General features: G+C 44.2%; 1 protein-coding gene across 9 annotated transcripts in view; it reads right to left on the bottom strand.

The window, feature by feature from the left end:
- LOC111236872 (receptor-type tyrosine-protein phosphatase mu-like) overlaps nt 1–15000 on the bottom strand; it is a 113826-nt gene that overhangs the window by 36019 nt on the left and 62807 nt on the right. For all 9 annotated transcript variants that reach the window (XM_022765762.1, XM_022765763.1, XM_022765766.1 and 6 more), the window contains exons 10-17: nt 10392–10545; nt 9858–10033; nt 9672–9781; nt 9190–9391; nt 8838–8940; nt 4455–4636; nt 4064–4158; nt 2204–2240 (exon numbers count right to left, since the gene is read on the bottom strand). In XM_022765762.1, coding sequence (XP_022621483.1) covers nt 2204–2240; nt 4064–4158; nt 4455–4636; nt 8838–8940; nt 9190–9391; nt 9672–9781; nt 9858–10033; nt 10392–10545 — 1059 coding nt within the window. The remainder of the gene's footprint in view (nt 1–2203; nt 2241–4063; nt 4159–4454; nt 4637–8837; nt 8941–9189; nt 9392–9671; nt 9782–9857; nt 10034–10391; nt 10546–15000) is intronic.

Here is a 15000-nt window from a genome sequence, read left to right as displayed (position 1 = left end):
GCGTAGGCAGGGTGGAGGGTCGTGGAGCGGAGGTGCTCCCTTGTTAGGACGGTTTTCATGTGCGACGTTTGAGAGTAATTGAACTAATCAGCTGATCAGATAGTTGTCTGCTGATAAACTAATTGATTGATGGACTCTCAGATTTGTGTTGACCTGTGACCTCCAGGTGTGTCAGTCAGACGGTTTGACCTCTGTACTCTACACACAGGACTATTAATTATCTTCTTAATGATTATCTGTTTATATCAGTGTGTTTAATGTTCATATGGAGCGAATATTAAATAAGTGTTGTCCAATTAAACTGACATTATCTTTAATTGATGCTTAATTATCCATTAACATGGAACTAACAAGTTTAAACTGTCAGGATTTACAGGAGAGCAGTTCAAGAGACAGACCTGAAAGAGAAGCTCGTCAATCAATCAATCAATCAATGCAGACAGAAGAGTTAGGACAGAAACCTCAGCTGTGAGTCCAGGTCCCTGTTCCTCATAGAATCCGTCTGGAGCTGTTGTCATAGCAACAAGTCCTTAAACCCGAACCTGCAGCTCATGGACAGTGAGCTGGATCTGGACCCAGAGGTTTCAGACTGGGTTTTAGAGAACCTGACAGTCTCCGCAGCCGCTTCATTAGCATCATTAAGAATCGATCATTAACAAGCTGATTGATCATCAGTGAACTGCAGGAGTGAACTTCATCCAGCTGCAGTAAACCTCCATGTTAGTCCGGATCAGGTGGACCTCGTTAGAGGAACAGGGTCCAGGACTGGGACTGCGAGGGACTGTGGATCTGGATGTGTCCTCTGTGAAACTGCCCAGTTAACATTCAGCTGTCTTTGACATGCACATCAGCTCCACTCACTGTTAGCACTGACAAGGGTGGAGGGTTGGGGGGTGCAGATCTGGCTCGGGGCTGCAGCATGACTGACAGGTGTCAGGGGACCAACACAGCCAATCAGCATCTGGTGTCGTTAGCCACCAGAATTGTACTCCAGTAAAAGCTGATTAAAGCCAGAGCAGACAATTACTGGGCGTATGCGTGTGTGTGTGTGTGTGTGTGTGTGTGTGTGTGTGTGTGTGTGTGTGTGTGTGTGTGTGTGTGTGTGTGTGTCTCTCTTATGGATGTGCATGTGGGTGTGTGTATGTGTGTGTGTGTGTGTCTCACAATTCTGGATGTTCATCAGGGGAGACAGCAGTGTTTTTAGCTTGTTTAGCTGCAGTGCTAAACAGCTCTCTGGAAGACTGCAGAGCCCCAGTCATTAGCCTCATGATAGCCTAGCGTTAGTGTAGCATAGAGCTGAGTGTGTGTTTTATTTATGCTGTGTGTCTGTGTGTCTGCAGAGGACATCAAACCATCCTCATCCTGTTACTGGAGGACAGAGTGAAGGACAGGTGTCAGGCACTAGCTGCCATCTGTGGGTCATTACACTTCTGGATGGGACCAGCATGCTAACCATTAGCCTAGCGCTCCAACAGCTAACTGCTATCTCTGTCCCATAACTCAGAATGGAGTGGCTGCTGTCTGACTAGCTAACAGCTAATTTAGCAGTTAAATGCAGTCCACCACTCAGAGCTCAGCAAAGACACACAGGTCCACATGGCTAATGGCACTAACCGCTAATACTTAACATACACTTTTCACAATAAAATGGTATGGAATACCTTTCACAATAAAATATCATGAATACCTTTCAAAATAAAATGTCACAATACCTTTCAAAATGAAATGCCTGTCAAAAAAAATCTACTCTAGACCTTTCAAAATAAAGGTGCTTAATAAAATAACACTAAATGAACTTCTACGCATACTCACACATTTAATAATAAAATGCACTCTATGGCTTTTAAAATTAAATTTACCTTCAAAACAAATGTTTTCTTCAGCTTTTGAAATATAACAGTACTCAACACCTTTCAAAATAAAGGGTACAAGACATCTTTCAAAATCAAATGATACATAAAAACAACATACTCTATTTGTCTCTATTTCTAATTTCATTTCTTAAACAAACAAACCTTTGACAGGGAAATGATGGAGAACGCTTCAAAAACAACAATACTCATTACCTTTCAAAATAAAAGAGAACGGAACACTGTTTATATTGGGAGTACTGGACACCTTAAAGAATAAAACCCTCTTTTGCACATTTAAATGTAACTTATACCCAGTACCTTTTAAAGTAAAATACACTACGTTTTCTTACCTTTAGTCGCCACTCGCACGCAGTCGATCTTTGTCTCCTGTTAAAGAGAGAAGCAAATTAGTTTCCTGTCAACACAACTATTAACTGTCATGTCTGGACACTTTCTCCAGGAACACACACACACACACACACACACACACACACACACACACACACACACATTTGTCGTAAACAGAGCGGACAGAAGGCAAATGGCTGTGGATCAGTGCCTGTGCTGGCATTTAACAACTGATACACACACATCCACACACCTAAGTGCGCACACGAATGCACGCACACACGCACACACACAGGTTATGGTGAAAGGCTAGATAGAACATCTTGTGTCTTTCTGGTTTTAACAAACAGACGACAATTAACCACAAGAGCTCATGAATATTCATGCTCACACACATGCACACACACACACACGCAGCAGCAGCAGTGGTGTATCTCTGTGGTGTGGCGACAGTAAAAAGCACTACTGTTGCTGCATTATTCAACACACACGTCAATTAAACCTCCCAGCGTCAATAATTAAAACACAACACAATACAATTTTCGTGTGTGTAAAAGGGAACAATTATCTTCTTTTACACACATACATGACAAAACACACACACACACACGCATACAAACACACACACACACACACACACACACACACACACACGCATACAAACACACACACACACACACACACACACACACACACACACACACACACACACACACACACACACACACACACACACAGCTCCCACAGCAGCCTATTAGTGTCGCTGGTCAGGCTGCTGGAACTATCTCCACTCCTATTAAACTGTGTGCGTGTGTGTGCGTGTGTGTGTGTGTTGATATCAGTGTGTGACCTCTCTGTCTTGGTTTCGCTCCTCTGATTTTTTATGACAGGGAGAAAAAAGTGGAGGAAATTGAAGGAAGTTTGGAGCAGAGGAGAATAATGTGGAGCCTTTGTTAAACAGACGAGTGTCACTCTGAGCTGCGACAGAGACGAGGTCCAGCTCTGTTGAACACTGTGATTGGATGTCTCCTCTCTGATCAACACTGGTTCTCTACACCACAGGTTTCAGCTCATGGACCATACTCAGGTATTTTAAACCAACCAGTCAAAACTCAGTTGACTCATAATCTCTAAACACATATTAAGTTAGATTGAAGACTTACTGTGATGTCCATGGTGAATAAACGTCTGTGAATCCACAAGAGAACAAAGACTCGTTTCTGCAGCTCACAGCTGATGCCCTGAAGCTCCACTTCAAGCTCATTAAAAGAAACCAGCGTGGTTTACTCTGTGCTCACTCTGTGGTTGTTACTGTGACATCCACTTACACTAACCTTAACTAACTAGCTGCCTAAACTTAACCATAGTGCTCTAAGATAAAAACACTGATATGTAGCTGAAATAAAGTAAGACATCAAAGAATAACTAGGATCTCCGTCAGTCAGACTAGCTCCAGCTGACGTCCTATTTATCCAGTCATTGAAAATATAAAATATGAATGTGTGTGAAACTTGCTGTGAAGTCTTCAGTTATGACTAAAAGGTGTTTCTGAGGTCACACTGACCTTGACCTTTGACCTTTAGCCATCAAATTCTAATCAGTTCATCGTTGAGTCCTGCTGAATGTTTGTGCCATGTGAAGACATTCTGTGAAGGTGTTACTGAGACATTGTTTCCATGAGAGTGAGACACACAACCTGAAAACAAAATGGCCGCTGCTCTGACTGTCGCCAACATGGAGGAGAAATAAAACATCAATCATGTCATGTTTACTATGGTAACGACCTCTGACAGGTGAGGGATCCACACTGCAGTCACATCATGACATGACAGTATGTGTTACCTTTGCACAGGCGAACTCACCCCATTAGCCGTGCTGACAGCCTGATAGTAGATCCCATAACTCTTATGAGGCAGCAGAGGAGTGTTCCAGTAACCGCTGTAGGTCCTGTTATCACCTATACACACACACAGGTTAACAGGTGAGCAGGTTAACAGGAGAACAGGTTAACAGGTATACAAGGCAACTAACTGACCACACAGGACTTCACTTCTAGAAATCACAATATCGTTTCACTAACTAACTAACTAACTAACTGGTAGATTAATAAACAAACTGATTTATTCATTTACTCACCTGCTTATTTTACTAACTCCCTATAATAATTGACCAACTAACCAACTAATTGTTGAACATACAAGCAAGTCAACCAAGAACTAACTACCATACTAGTTAGCAGGCTGTGTGACTGACCAACACAGAAGGGCATGGGCGCTCTCAGCTCGCTCATCGGCAGCTCTGCGCTGAAGTAATACTGAGAGTTGAGCAGCGTGGCGTTCTGGAAGTGAATGGGCACCGGATAACAGCGCAGGATCTCTGCAGTTCCTCTCCTCTGCCTGCGGGGGCGCTCCTCCTCCACCACCACCTGGTACTTACTGCACACAGAGAACAGACAGCGTCACCTTCAGCTGTGTCTGATGTCACCAACAGATCAACCAATCACAGTTTATTATGTGTGTGCACCATTTCTATCAGGGATAATGACATAACCTCAAGACATCACATCATGAGTAATAATGACATCACATCATGAGTAACAATGACATCACATCATGAGTAATGACATCACATCATGAGTAATGACATCACATCTTGACTTCACATCCTCTGTAATAATGACATCACATCATCTGTAATAATGACATCACATCAATCAGCCAAAACGGTTTTAGTCAGTCTTAGCTAACTAGTATGTATAAAGCAGTTGGTTAGTTAGTTAGTTAGTTAGTTAGGTAGTTAGTTAGTTAAGCTGTCAGCTGGTTAGCGAGCCAATTAGTATATAGTCATTCCATCAATAAGTTTGTTAACTAAATGTTATGTTGGGCAGTTGGTTAGTTAGTTATTAGTCAGTTAGCTATCCAGGTGCATTATGGGACATTAGGGATCCAGAAGAAAGAACGCAGAACAGTTTGCGCTTTGAGTTTAGAGGTGTGTCTGTGTTGGAGAATATTGACTTGATTTCCATTCACATACAACCCTGACACATCAACCACCTCCTGTTCTTCACCCATCTGCTGTGTCATTATTCAGCCCCACAGAAAGGTCAGCTCTGCCTCTTCTCCACTCCATCACCCTCTCCTTCATTTTATTAACTCCCTGTCTCTGTATGTCGAGGCTGTAACTTTATAACAGTCTGATCATTCCTTTCACCCAGTCTGTGCTGGCATTAAATCCTGTGTGTGGGTGAAATACATAAAGACACCAAACAAACGGAAACAAAGAGTTAGAGCTCTGAATTAAAAAAACATCTTTACTTCTTCCTGTTCACAAGTCCAAAAACGGATTCCACCTTAAAGGATGGAGAAACACCAGCGATCTAACAGTTTGACAGAGGACAGGAGTTGTATCACAAATGGTGCTCGTTACCACGGTGATTTAAAGCTTCTTGACAACCTCCGTTATGGAGCTCATTAAAGTTTGTTGAGTAAAAACTCTGCTGAAACTGAGTTTCTGCTGAAACTCTGCTGAAACTCTATTGAAACTCTACTGAAACTCTGCTGAAACTCTGCTGAAACTCTACTGAAACTCTACTGAAACTATTGACACTCTATTGAAACTCTGCTGAAACTCTACTGAAACTCTACTGAAACTCTGCTGAAACTCTGCTGAAACTCTATTGAAACTCTGCTGAAACTCTATTGAAACTCTACTGAAACTCTACTGAAACTCTACTAAAACTGTACTGAAACTCTGCTGAAACTCTATTGAAACTCGACCAACACTGGGATTTTTTTAAGCTTAAAGACAAAAACTCTAATCAACTCTCCAGAAACTCTAATGACACACACAAACTCTTAAAAATCTCCTCCAACTTTAAAGAAATTCTTTGGACTCTACAGGAACTTTTAGGCTGTAGAAAAACATAAAAAATTCTTCAAAATCTCACTTGTTGCTCTACAAATTCCACTGACACTACGAGAACATTATCCACTCCTCTCCAGAACCTAAGGACTGAAACTCTACAAAACACTTGTTACTATAAGAATTCACCCACTCTACAGAAGCTCGACCATCTTCACAGAAACTCCATCGACTCTCTAAAGATTCTCCAGATACTGGATCTACTAAGACCAAACACACTCTACTAATGGTTCTACTCTACAGTCAGTCCATCAACTCGACCAGTTCTATGGAAACTACACTGACTGTGGAAAGTGTTGGTGCTCGATAAGAACTCTACAGACTCTGCAGAAACTCAACTCCATGAAAACCTTTACATGGTCAACAACGTTCCTACTGTTACTGTGATCTGTTGTTTCAGGACAACAAAGAGCAGCAGAGGGTCACTTTCGGTTTTCCACCGCCAAGCGTCAGAGTTCATACAGAAACACCTGCACCTGAACGCAACACTGTGACTTTTCAATGGTGGTTGTGTCCTCAGGGACATTGGAAACAATAGTTTTGTTTTTCACAGGAACCAGGCTCAGGAAAGAAGTAATATATCACCACACACACACACACACACACACACACACACACACACACACACACACACACACACACACATATGAGGGCGTGGATAGTGAAACTGCTGCATTGTCACATTTCCTGCTGGACAGGAAACTAAAGGAGGACAGGAAGAGACATAAAACACACACACACACACACACACAGACACACAGACACAGACAGACACACCCTGCAGTATCTGTTTAATTCCCACAAAAATGAACAGAAAGACAGATTCAATCATCTCTCTGTCTTCCTCCTTCTTTCTCTTTCTTTTCTCCTCCTCTTTCTTGTCGTCCCCTCTTCTCCCCCTCACATCTGTCTCTCTCTCTTTATCTCTTTTCTCCCTCTCTCTGTCTTTGACAAACCATCTCCAATCACATTTCTTCACGCTCATCTCGCAGCACTTGTTGTGTGTGTGACAGTAATCTGATTACAGCTGCAGGTTGCCTGCAGCAACACCTTTTGTCCTGCGATCTGAGGCTCTTATACACCAGTATGTGTGTGTTGTATAGTGTGTGTGTGTGTGTGTGTGTGTGTGTGTGTGTGTGTGTGTGTGTGCACGCCTGAAGGCCGACACACACTCTGGTGTCAGAGCAGACAAAAGCAAAGTTAAATATAAACACACAAACATGAAATCGTATCTCAGAGGAGCATCTGTTCAATCTGATGGATTTCACTTCAGCTATCATGTCAATTAACACACTGTTCATCACACACAGACACAGACACAGACACACACACACACACACACACACACACACACACACACACACACACACACACACACACACACACACACACACACACACACACACTCCTTACATCCACACTCTTGTTCTTGCATATAAAGAAGAACATAAATCTGGATTCGGTTGAATGATCCGTTTCCTGCTTCTTCTTTCTTGTCGTTTTCTGAGTTGACGTGTGTTTTATGTTTTATTGATTCTTTAACTGAGGAACAGAAACAACACAAGCTGTAAGAACCTTCCTTTGAGTGCGCTTCCATCACGACCGTGGAGAGGAGGAGGCTGCTCACAGAGATGCAGTCGGCCTTACGGTGTACTAACAGGAAACATGTCTGAGTGAGTGCACCAAACTTAAAGCTTCATATAGTATAAAGGTATGATTGGTTATAATGATTATTGATTGATTATAGATCAGGTCTAGGTTCTACATTAATACTGTGAAAGTATCAAAGCCTCCGTCCACAGAGAAATGCACACAGCCTGTATTCAGAAACTGAGCCTGACCAGCTGTCAGGACTTCTGGAACTTTGTGATGTCACAACAAAGCAGTCACCAAGCCCCGCCCACCTGTCAAACCTTGCAGGATTTGGTTTCTCTGAGTGTTTTACCCACAAATCTGCTATATTTTTATTGGATCACTCAGAAAACAGTCAGCCAATCAGAAGAGAGGCTCCGAGCCTCACTATAAACACACCGGAAATACTAGCTAGCTTCACAGCATTAATGCTACAAACTGTCCACAATGCATCACACTCTGTTGAAGACCATGTTATTCTGGTACTGTCTCCTAATGAATGTAGTTTACAGAAGCAGATGTGCTGTGTTCAATGTGTGTCGGATCAGCAGGACAGAGGTGGAGTCATGTCTGACTGTCAGGAGACAAACATCAGCAGCTCTGAATGAAGGGAAACCACTCTGTTTGTTTGTGTTTGTGTGTGTGTGTGTGTGTGTGTGTGTGTGTGTGTGTGTGTGTGATTGACACATTAGCTGTTAATCCCCTGTTAATCCTTGTGTTAGCAGCAGGCTCTGATTAGCCCCGCCCGCTGATCGTTAATTAACTAAATCCCTCATTACAGCCCGACGACAGAGAGCAGGCAGCTGTTAACGTGACAACTGTTACCGCGGATACCGCCTTCCTCTGGGCCCCCGACGTTGGAGCTTTAATAGAATGTGTGTGTGTGTGTGACTACAAACAAAGAAGCAGGTGAGATACTGAACGACTGTGATCATGTGATTGTTTCAGGCCCAGTTTCTTCTTCATGTTGTGTTTTAATGTTTAACGTTTCAGTCATGAAAACTTGATGAAGCAGAAGATTGATGCTGATGAATATTTCAGTGTGTGTGTGTGTGTGTGTGTGTGTGTGTGTGTGTGTGTCACCTGACTGGAGCTCCTCGGCTCTGAGCTGGTCTCAGTAGAACAGTGACGGTAGAGTCGGTCTGGTTCAGAGGAGACTCCTGGTCGTAGGCTGGCATCAGAGGAGCTGAGGAGGAGGACACTGTCAACGTCCCTGAATCTGTCTCTGTTTTAACACGTCTCTGTTGTTGTCTCTCTGTTGTTGTCTCACTGTTGTTGCATCTTTGTTGTTGTGTCTCTGTTGTTGTTGTGTCTCTGTTGTGTGTCTGTTGTTATGTCTCTGTTGTTGTGTGTCTGTTGCTGTCTCTCTGTTATGTCTCTGTTGTTGTGTCTCTGTTGTGTGTCTGTTGTTATCTCTTATTTTGAAGGATCCTACCTGAGATCTTGGTGGTGAACTGGGTGATCACTGGAGGTCCGAAGCCTTTCACAGTGGAGGCTCTTATTGTGAAGGAGTAGGTGGAGCCTGGATAGAGGCCGGTGAACATGTGGCTCGTCTCATTAGCCGGTTTGAACACCTTGCCACTCTGATTGGACAGATCGAACTCTGTGTCGAAGGAGCTCAGGGCTTTGTAGGAGATCTGTGGAGGAGAATGACAGTAATGTCTGGCTGCCTCACAAGGGATTGTGGGTAATGGAGTCTTTAATGTTATCCCCAACTACAGACAGAGGTCCAAGTGTTCAGGTCCAAACTGAAGTCAGGTTTGAATTTTATGAAGTTCTGTTCTAGTCATTGTGTAGTGTCTTTTAGGACTACACTACCCATCTACAAAGATCTCAGAGTCAGGAGTTGTCTGATTGGACGATTCTTACATCAAAGGATTCTGGGAGTTGTAGTCGACCAAGAGCGGACGTGTTTACCTCATACTGTCGGATGAGGCCGTAGGTCTGCAGAGGTTCCCTCCAGCTCAGACTGATCTGCTGCTCGTAGCTGCTGCCGAGGATCGAGTCCACTGGGACCGCTCCAGGAACTGGACCAGGAGAGACCAATAGAAGCTGAGTCTACTGAGTCTACTGAGTCTACTATGACTATTCTGTGAGTCTTACCGTCCTCGTCGGTCAGCACCAGCAGCTCCTCGCTCTCCTTGCGTCCCTCCGGGTTACTGAGGACGAGCCTCAGGCTGACGTTGGTGAACGGTGGAAGGTTACGTAAGGCATGCTGCGGCAAGGAGCTCAGAGTGTCGTACACCTCCTCCTCCCTCACCTCCTCCTTCACCAGCTCTCTGCAGGACAGGGGGAGGGGTTTATTCACCTGGTGCAGTTTACCTGGTAGTCCCCACTCTTTACCCCTGAGTGGTCCTGTCTCATGTTCACTGTAGCCCCTCCCTCTGTCTACCTAGTGGCCCCTCCCTCTGTCTACCTGGTGGCCCCTCCCTCTCTACATTCGTGGGGCCCCTCCATTCAATTGGCCCCTGACTGAGCATACCTCTTTGAGTGTACTTATTGACTCCTCCCTTTTCCTCACCTGTTGGCACTTTCTGTGTTCTTCTGAGCCCCTCCCTCTCTGTATCTGACGGCCCTCCCTGTGTTTACCAGTGCCCCACCCACACAAACACCCCTATAGTCCCCTGCTGAGTTTACCTGCTGGGGGCCCCTGCAGGTCTGTAGCGGTACTGCACCGTCAGGTTGTAGCTGTGGCAGCGTGTCACGTTGTATCCGAACGGCTCCCATTGGACCGTCACCTGTTTGGACTGAATGTCGACGACCTCAAGACGCCGCGGGCCGTGCATTGGATCTGGGACACAAACACATCACCACCACCATCACCATCATCACCATCATCATCATCATCACCATCATCACCATCACCACCATCACCATCACCACCATCACCATCATCATCATCATCATCATGTCTCTCTGTCTCTTTGTGTCTCTGTGGACTCAGGAGGACGTGTTAACTGATCCTGACCCCCCCCCCCCCCCCCCCCCAGCTTCCTGCAGTGAATTTTACCAGAAGCTGAAAAAAAACGAGCTCCAACTGAACAGAGACACAAAGAGAGAGAGGAGGGTGATAGGAGGAGATTAAAGGAAGCCTCGCACTGAGCACGCCCACACACACACACACACACACACACACACACACACACACACACACACACACACACACACACACACACACACACACACACACACACACACACACCCGCATTCTCTTTGTAGTGGCCAATCTAAGTGCTGTATTTCAAGATGACAGACAGCGATCCACTCGGAGAGAGAATGATAGATGAGAGCAGGAAAGAGCAATTTCTCCTGACAAAACCTCACTGTGTGTGTATGTGTGTGTGTGTGTGTGTGTGTGTGTGTTTTCAGGTGTTTTTCTGCAGCCAATGAACAATGGCTTTCCTGTTCTTTGTCGTCTTTCATTTGTTGTGTGTGTGTGTGTGTGTGTGTGTGTGTGTGTGTGTGTGTGTGTGGTCGATTGTGGCTGAAAACTTCTCTCTTCCTGTTACTGAGGCTCTCTCTCACACACACAAGCACACACACGCACACACACACACACAATCTGCAGGCTTTTAGTTGAACACAAAAGAGGCACTTGTGAGTTTTCTCTACCTCGATGATGCAATGAAAGAGAGACGTCGAGGCTAAATGGTCGATCTACAGGGAACTCTCACACACACACACAAAATGTAACATTGCCACAGCAACAATGGGGGTCGGGAGTAAAGGGGAGGAGGGGGAGGAGAGGGATTGAGGTGGATCCTATTACCCATAATCCCTGAGGGGAGAGTGAATGCTATCACATAAAATCCTACCATTCCTCCTGAATGTACCTGTGTGTGTGTGTGTGTGTGTGTGTGTGTGTGTGTGTGTGTGTGTGTGTGGGTGTGTGTGTGTGGGTGTCGTGTGTGTGGTCGTCATGGTTTCCATCCCATAATTTTTGGGCTGACATTTAAATCAGACACAGAGACAGAGCACCAGCTGCAGATGATGATGTCGTCCGGCATTTTTCCACCAAATGTTAAAAGAACTACAAACTACAACCTTGAAGAACTACATAAGGTCTTCAGGTACACTTCCTGTTTGGTTTGAACATGATGATGATGATGATAATGTGTCAGCAGCGTGTCACTGGAGCTAATTTAACCATTTCACATACGACTGCAACATATGATCACTTTGATTATTGATTAACCTGCTTCTATTTTCTATAATGAGTCCAAAGACTGAAACTAGAAGCACGTCTGAGCAGCAGAGATGTTGGATTCAAACACTTGGTCCTTCTCCTCAGAGTCCTGAGTCAGACCTTAACCACATGTATATCTGGTTGAGTGTGACATCACTTCCTGATGATGTCATCATCTCTGATGTCCCTCCAGAATAAAGCTCCAGAGAAACAGAGTCTGTAGAACTTCACTGAGAATCCTCCAGTTTTTAAGTTTCCTTCAGTATGACAGGAAAACATCATGATACACTGCAGACAGGAAGTGATCACAGCTGGTCACAGTTGATCTCATGAATGTTAAGGGACAGTCTGACTACACCTGAACTGATCCAGGTTAAATCTAATTAATTAATTAACTTATTAATTCTCAAATTATGACTAAAAAGTCTTTTGTGAGGTCACAGTGACCTTTGACCATCAAATTCTAATCAGTTCATCCTGGAGTCCAAGTGAATGTTTGAGACAAAGTTGAAGGAGTTTTGTCGAAATGAATGAAGCCTGTGACCACAGATAACAGTGTGTACAGATCACACATAATACAATACAATGGTATGAACAATAATAGATAATGATACTTGAAAAGCAGTGGTGACTTTAGATAGGCTGAACAAACATCAACATATTTACCATTAACTGACAATGACTGAATGATAATGCTGTGTCTGACCACGGTCATGTCAATAAAGCTTCTTTGAATATGACAGTGATGATGTAGAATCTAGCTGCCTCAGTGTTGTTCATCTTCCTGGCTCAGAGTCTGGACTGTAGTCGGAGCTCAGGGGAGAGGCGGGAACTTTGGTCTTTACTGACAAACAGCCTAAAGTTCACATACATTACCCTGTACGTCCACAGCTACACCGCTAACTGCGAGCTAACAAGCTAACTCTCTGCTCCGGTTGCCATCGTCAACGCTCACTCTCTCTCTCTCACTCTCTCTCTCTCTCTCTCTCAAGCTCCAGCCTTTATCAGCGGGACTCAGTCACACCCACGGAAATGACAGAAACGATAGAAACAATGGCTGGAAGTCAAACTCAGGTCACTTCCTGTTCACCGACACAGTCAAACAAAGACATTCACTTTTCATCACAAGTGGGTCCACCTCAGGTCCACAACAGGTCCACAGGGCTTGTGTTATCTTGTCTTGGTGTTGTGGGTGTTTTGACTCAGACTCATCTGGGATTTGGTCTGGACTGTGAGCTCAGTGTCTCTTTGGACTTGGACTCTAGTCTTCTTCAACACCTCTTGATCGTGGTCTAGAGCGGAACCTGGAAAGTTCCCACACTTGTCTCATACAGTTTTTCTTGGTTTCATGGAGGTCTTGACCATGGCTCAGATGGTCTAGACCTGTGATGTGGTCTGATGTGGACTCAATAACTCAAACTCAATAAAAACTAATTAATCATTGAATCTGTGACGATGATAAAAATCATTTCAGCTCTCTCTCTTTCTCTGTGTGATCCTCTCACTGCCCCCCTACCCCCACTCCTGACCTTTTCGGTGAACACGACCCTGACTGATTGAAACAGATTTCCAACATGACTCCTCCATTCACCCTGCTGACACACACACACACACACACACACACACACACAGACACACACACAGACACACACACACACACACACACACACACACACACACACACACACACACACACACACACACACACACACACACACACACACACACAGCTGCTGGTCTTTTGTTCTCAGTGAAAAGCAGGAAATTTCAACCTTTTAAATTTTTGCCATTGATTTAATAAGCCCTCTCTCTTAGTGTGTGGCAGTGTCTCTCGCCTCTCTCTCTCCTCCTCATTAATGTGTGATTTAGAGAACTGCTGTCAGGTTTTTATATGTCTCTCTCTCTCTCTGAGTTTCAGCTGGAATCATTGAAATGCTCGACTGTAAAAATCATTAAAGTCTAAATTGTGTTACACTTATCAACACACATGTACACACATGAACACAATGACTGGCACACTCAGTAATCAACCTCTGATAAAAATGACCTGTATGTATCTGTATGTACCTGTAGCCTATGTACTTGTATGAACCTGTATGTATTTGTATTTACCTGTATGTACCTGTATGTGGAGGATGCTGCTCAGATCATGTGTCATCACTGAGGTTCATGTTCTGTTGATGCTTCCTTGTTTAAATCATAATTATCTGTTGTAATCTGAGGCTGATTGGTTCTTCTGTCTGGGGGGCCTGTATAACATGGTGGGGGCCCGGGGGCCTCTGGTCTCCTCACTGTGAGCGTGTGGCTGAATATTTGTGGAATTCCTCAGGGTTTTATTCTTGGTCCTTTATATATTCATACATTTCCTCCTAAAGCATCTAGTTAAATATAGAAGTAGTTTCTGGTGTTTGAGGGATTCTGTAGACCCACGTTCTATTTTAAATGAGTAAATCTCTAATAGAGCAGATAAAAGGCTCATTGATTGAGTTACTGTAACAAACTTCCTGTCACACAGAACAGTGAGGGTTAGCAGCTTTAGATTCTGGATGGTCGGGGTAAATTTGACAGCGGGGTTTATTAGCCGGGTGGAGCTTGTTGCAGGCTGTTGGGAGCTGATAACAGACAAAGACAGTGAAAACAAACAAACACTGCTGAGGAGGAAGAGGAGGAGGAGGAAGAAGAATACATTACAGACATAGAGAGAGGAGAGCTGGATGTTTGAAGGTGACTTTAGGATGAAGGGGAAGACGAGGAGGAGGAGGAGAGGTTTAATTTTTCATTTCCAGGAGATCACCACATTTAATATGAGAGGGGGAGGGGGAGGGAGGGGGTGGATAGAGGGATGAAGAGGAGGAGAGATGAGAATCAGTGACGGATGATTCATGTTGGCTGAAAAGAACAGAAACAGAAACTGGATTTTATTAAGGAGGAGGTCTGAATTCCTGAAGTCTGAGTCCTGAAGCTGATTCTTGAAGTCTGAGTCCTAACGTCTGAGTCCTGAAGTCTGAGTCCTGAAGTCTGAGTCCTAACGTCCGAGTCCTGAAGTCTGAGTCCTAATGT

This window comes from Seriola dumerili, unplaced genomic scaffold (genome assembly GCF_002260705.1).
Source record: "Seriola dumerili isolate Sdu_G_001 unplaced genomic scaffold, Sdu_1.0 BDQW01000741.1, whole genome shotgun sequence".
Taxonomy (NCBI): Eukaryota; Metazoa; Chordata; class Actinopteri; order Carangiformes; family Carangidae; genus Seriola; species Seriola dumerili.
Note: the sequence above shows the minus strand (reverse complement) of the source record. Positions and strands in the feature narration are given on the sequence as shown.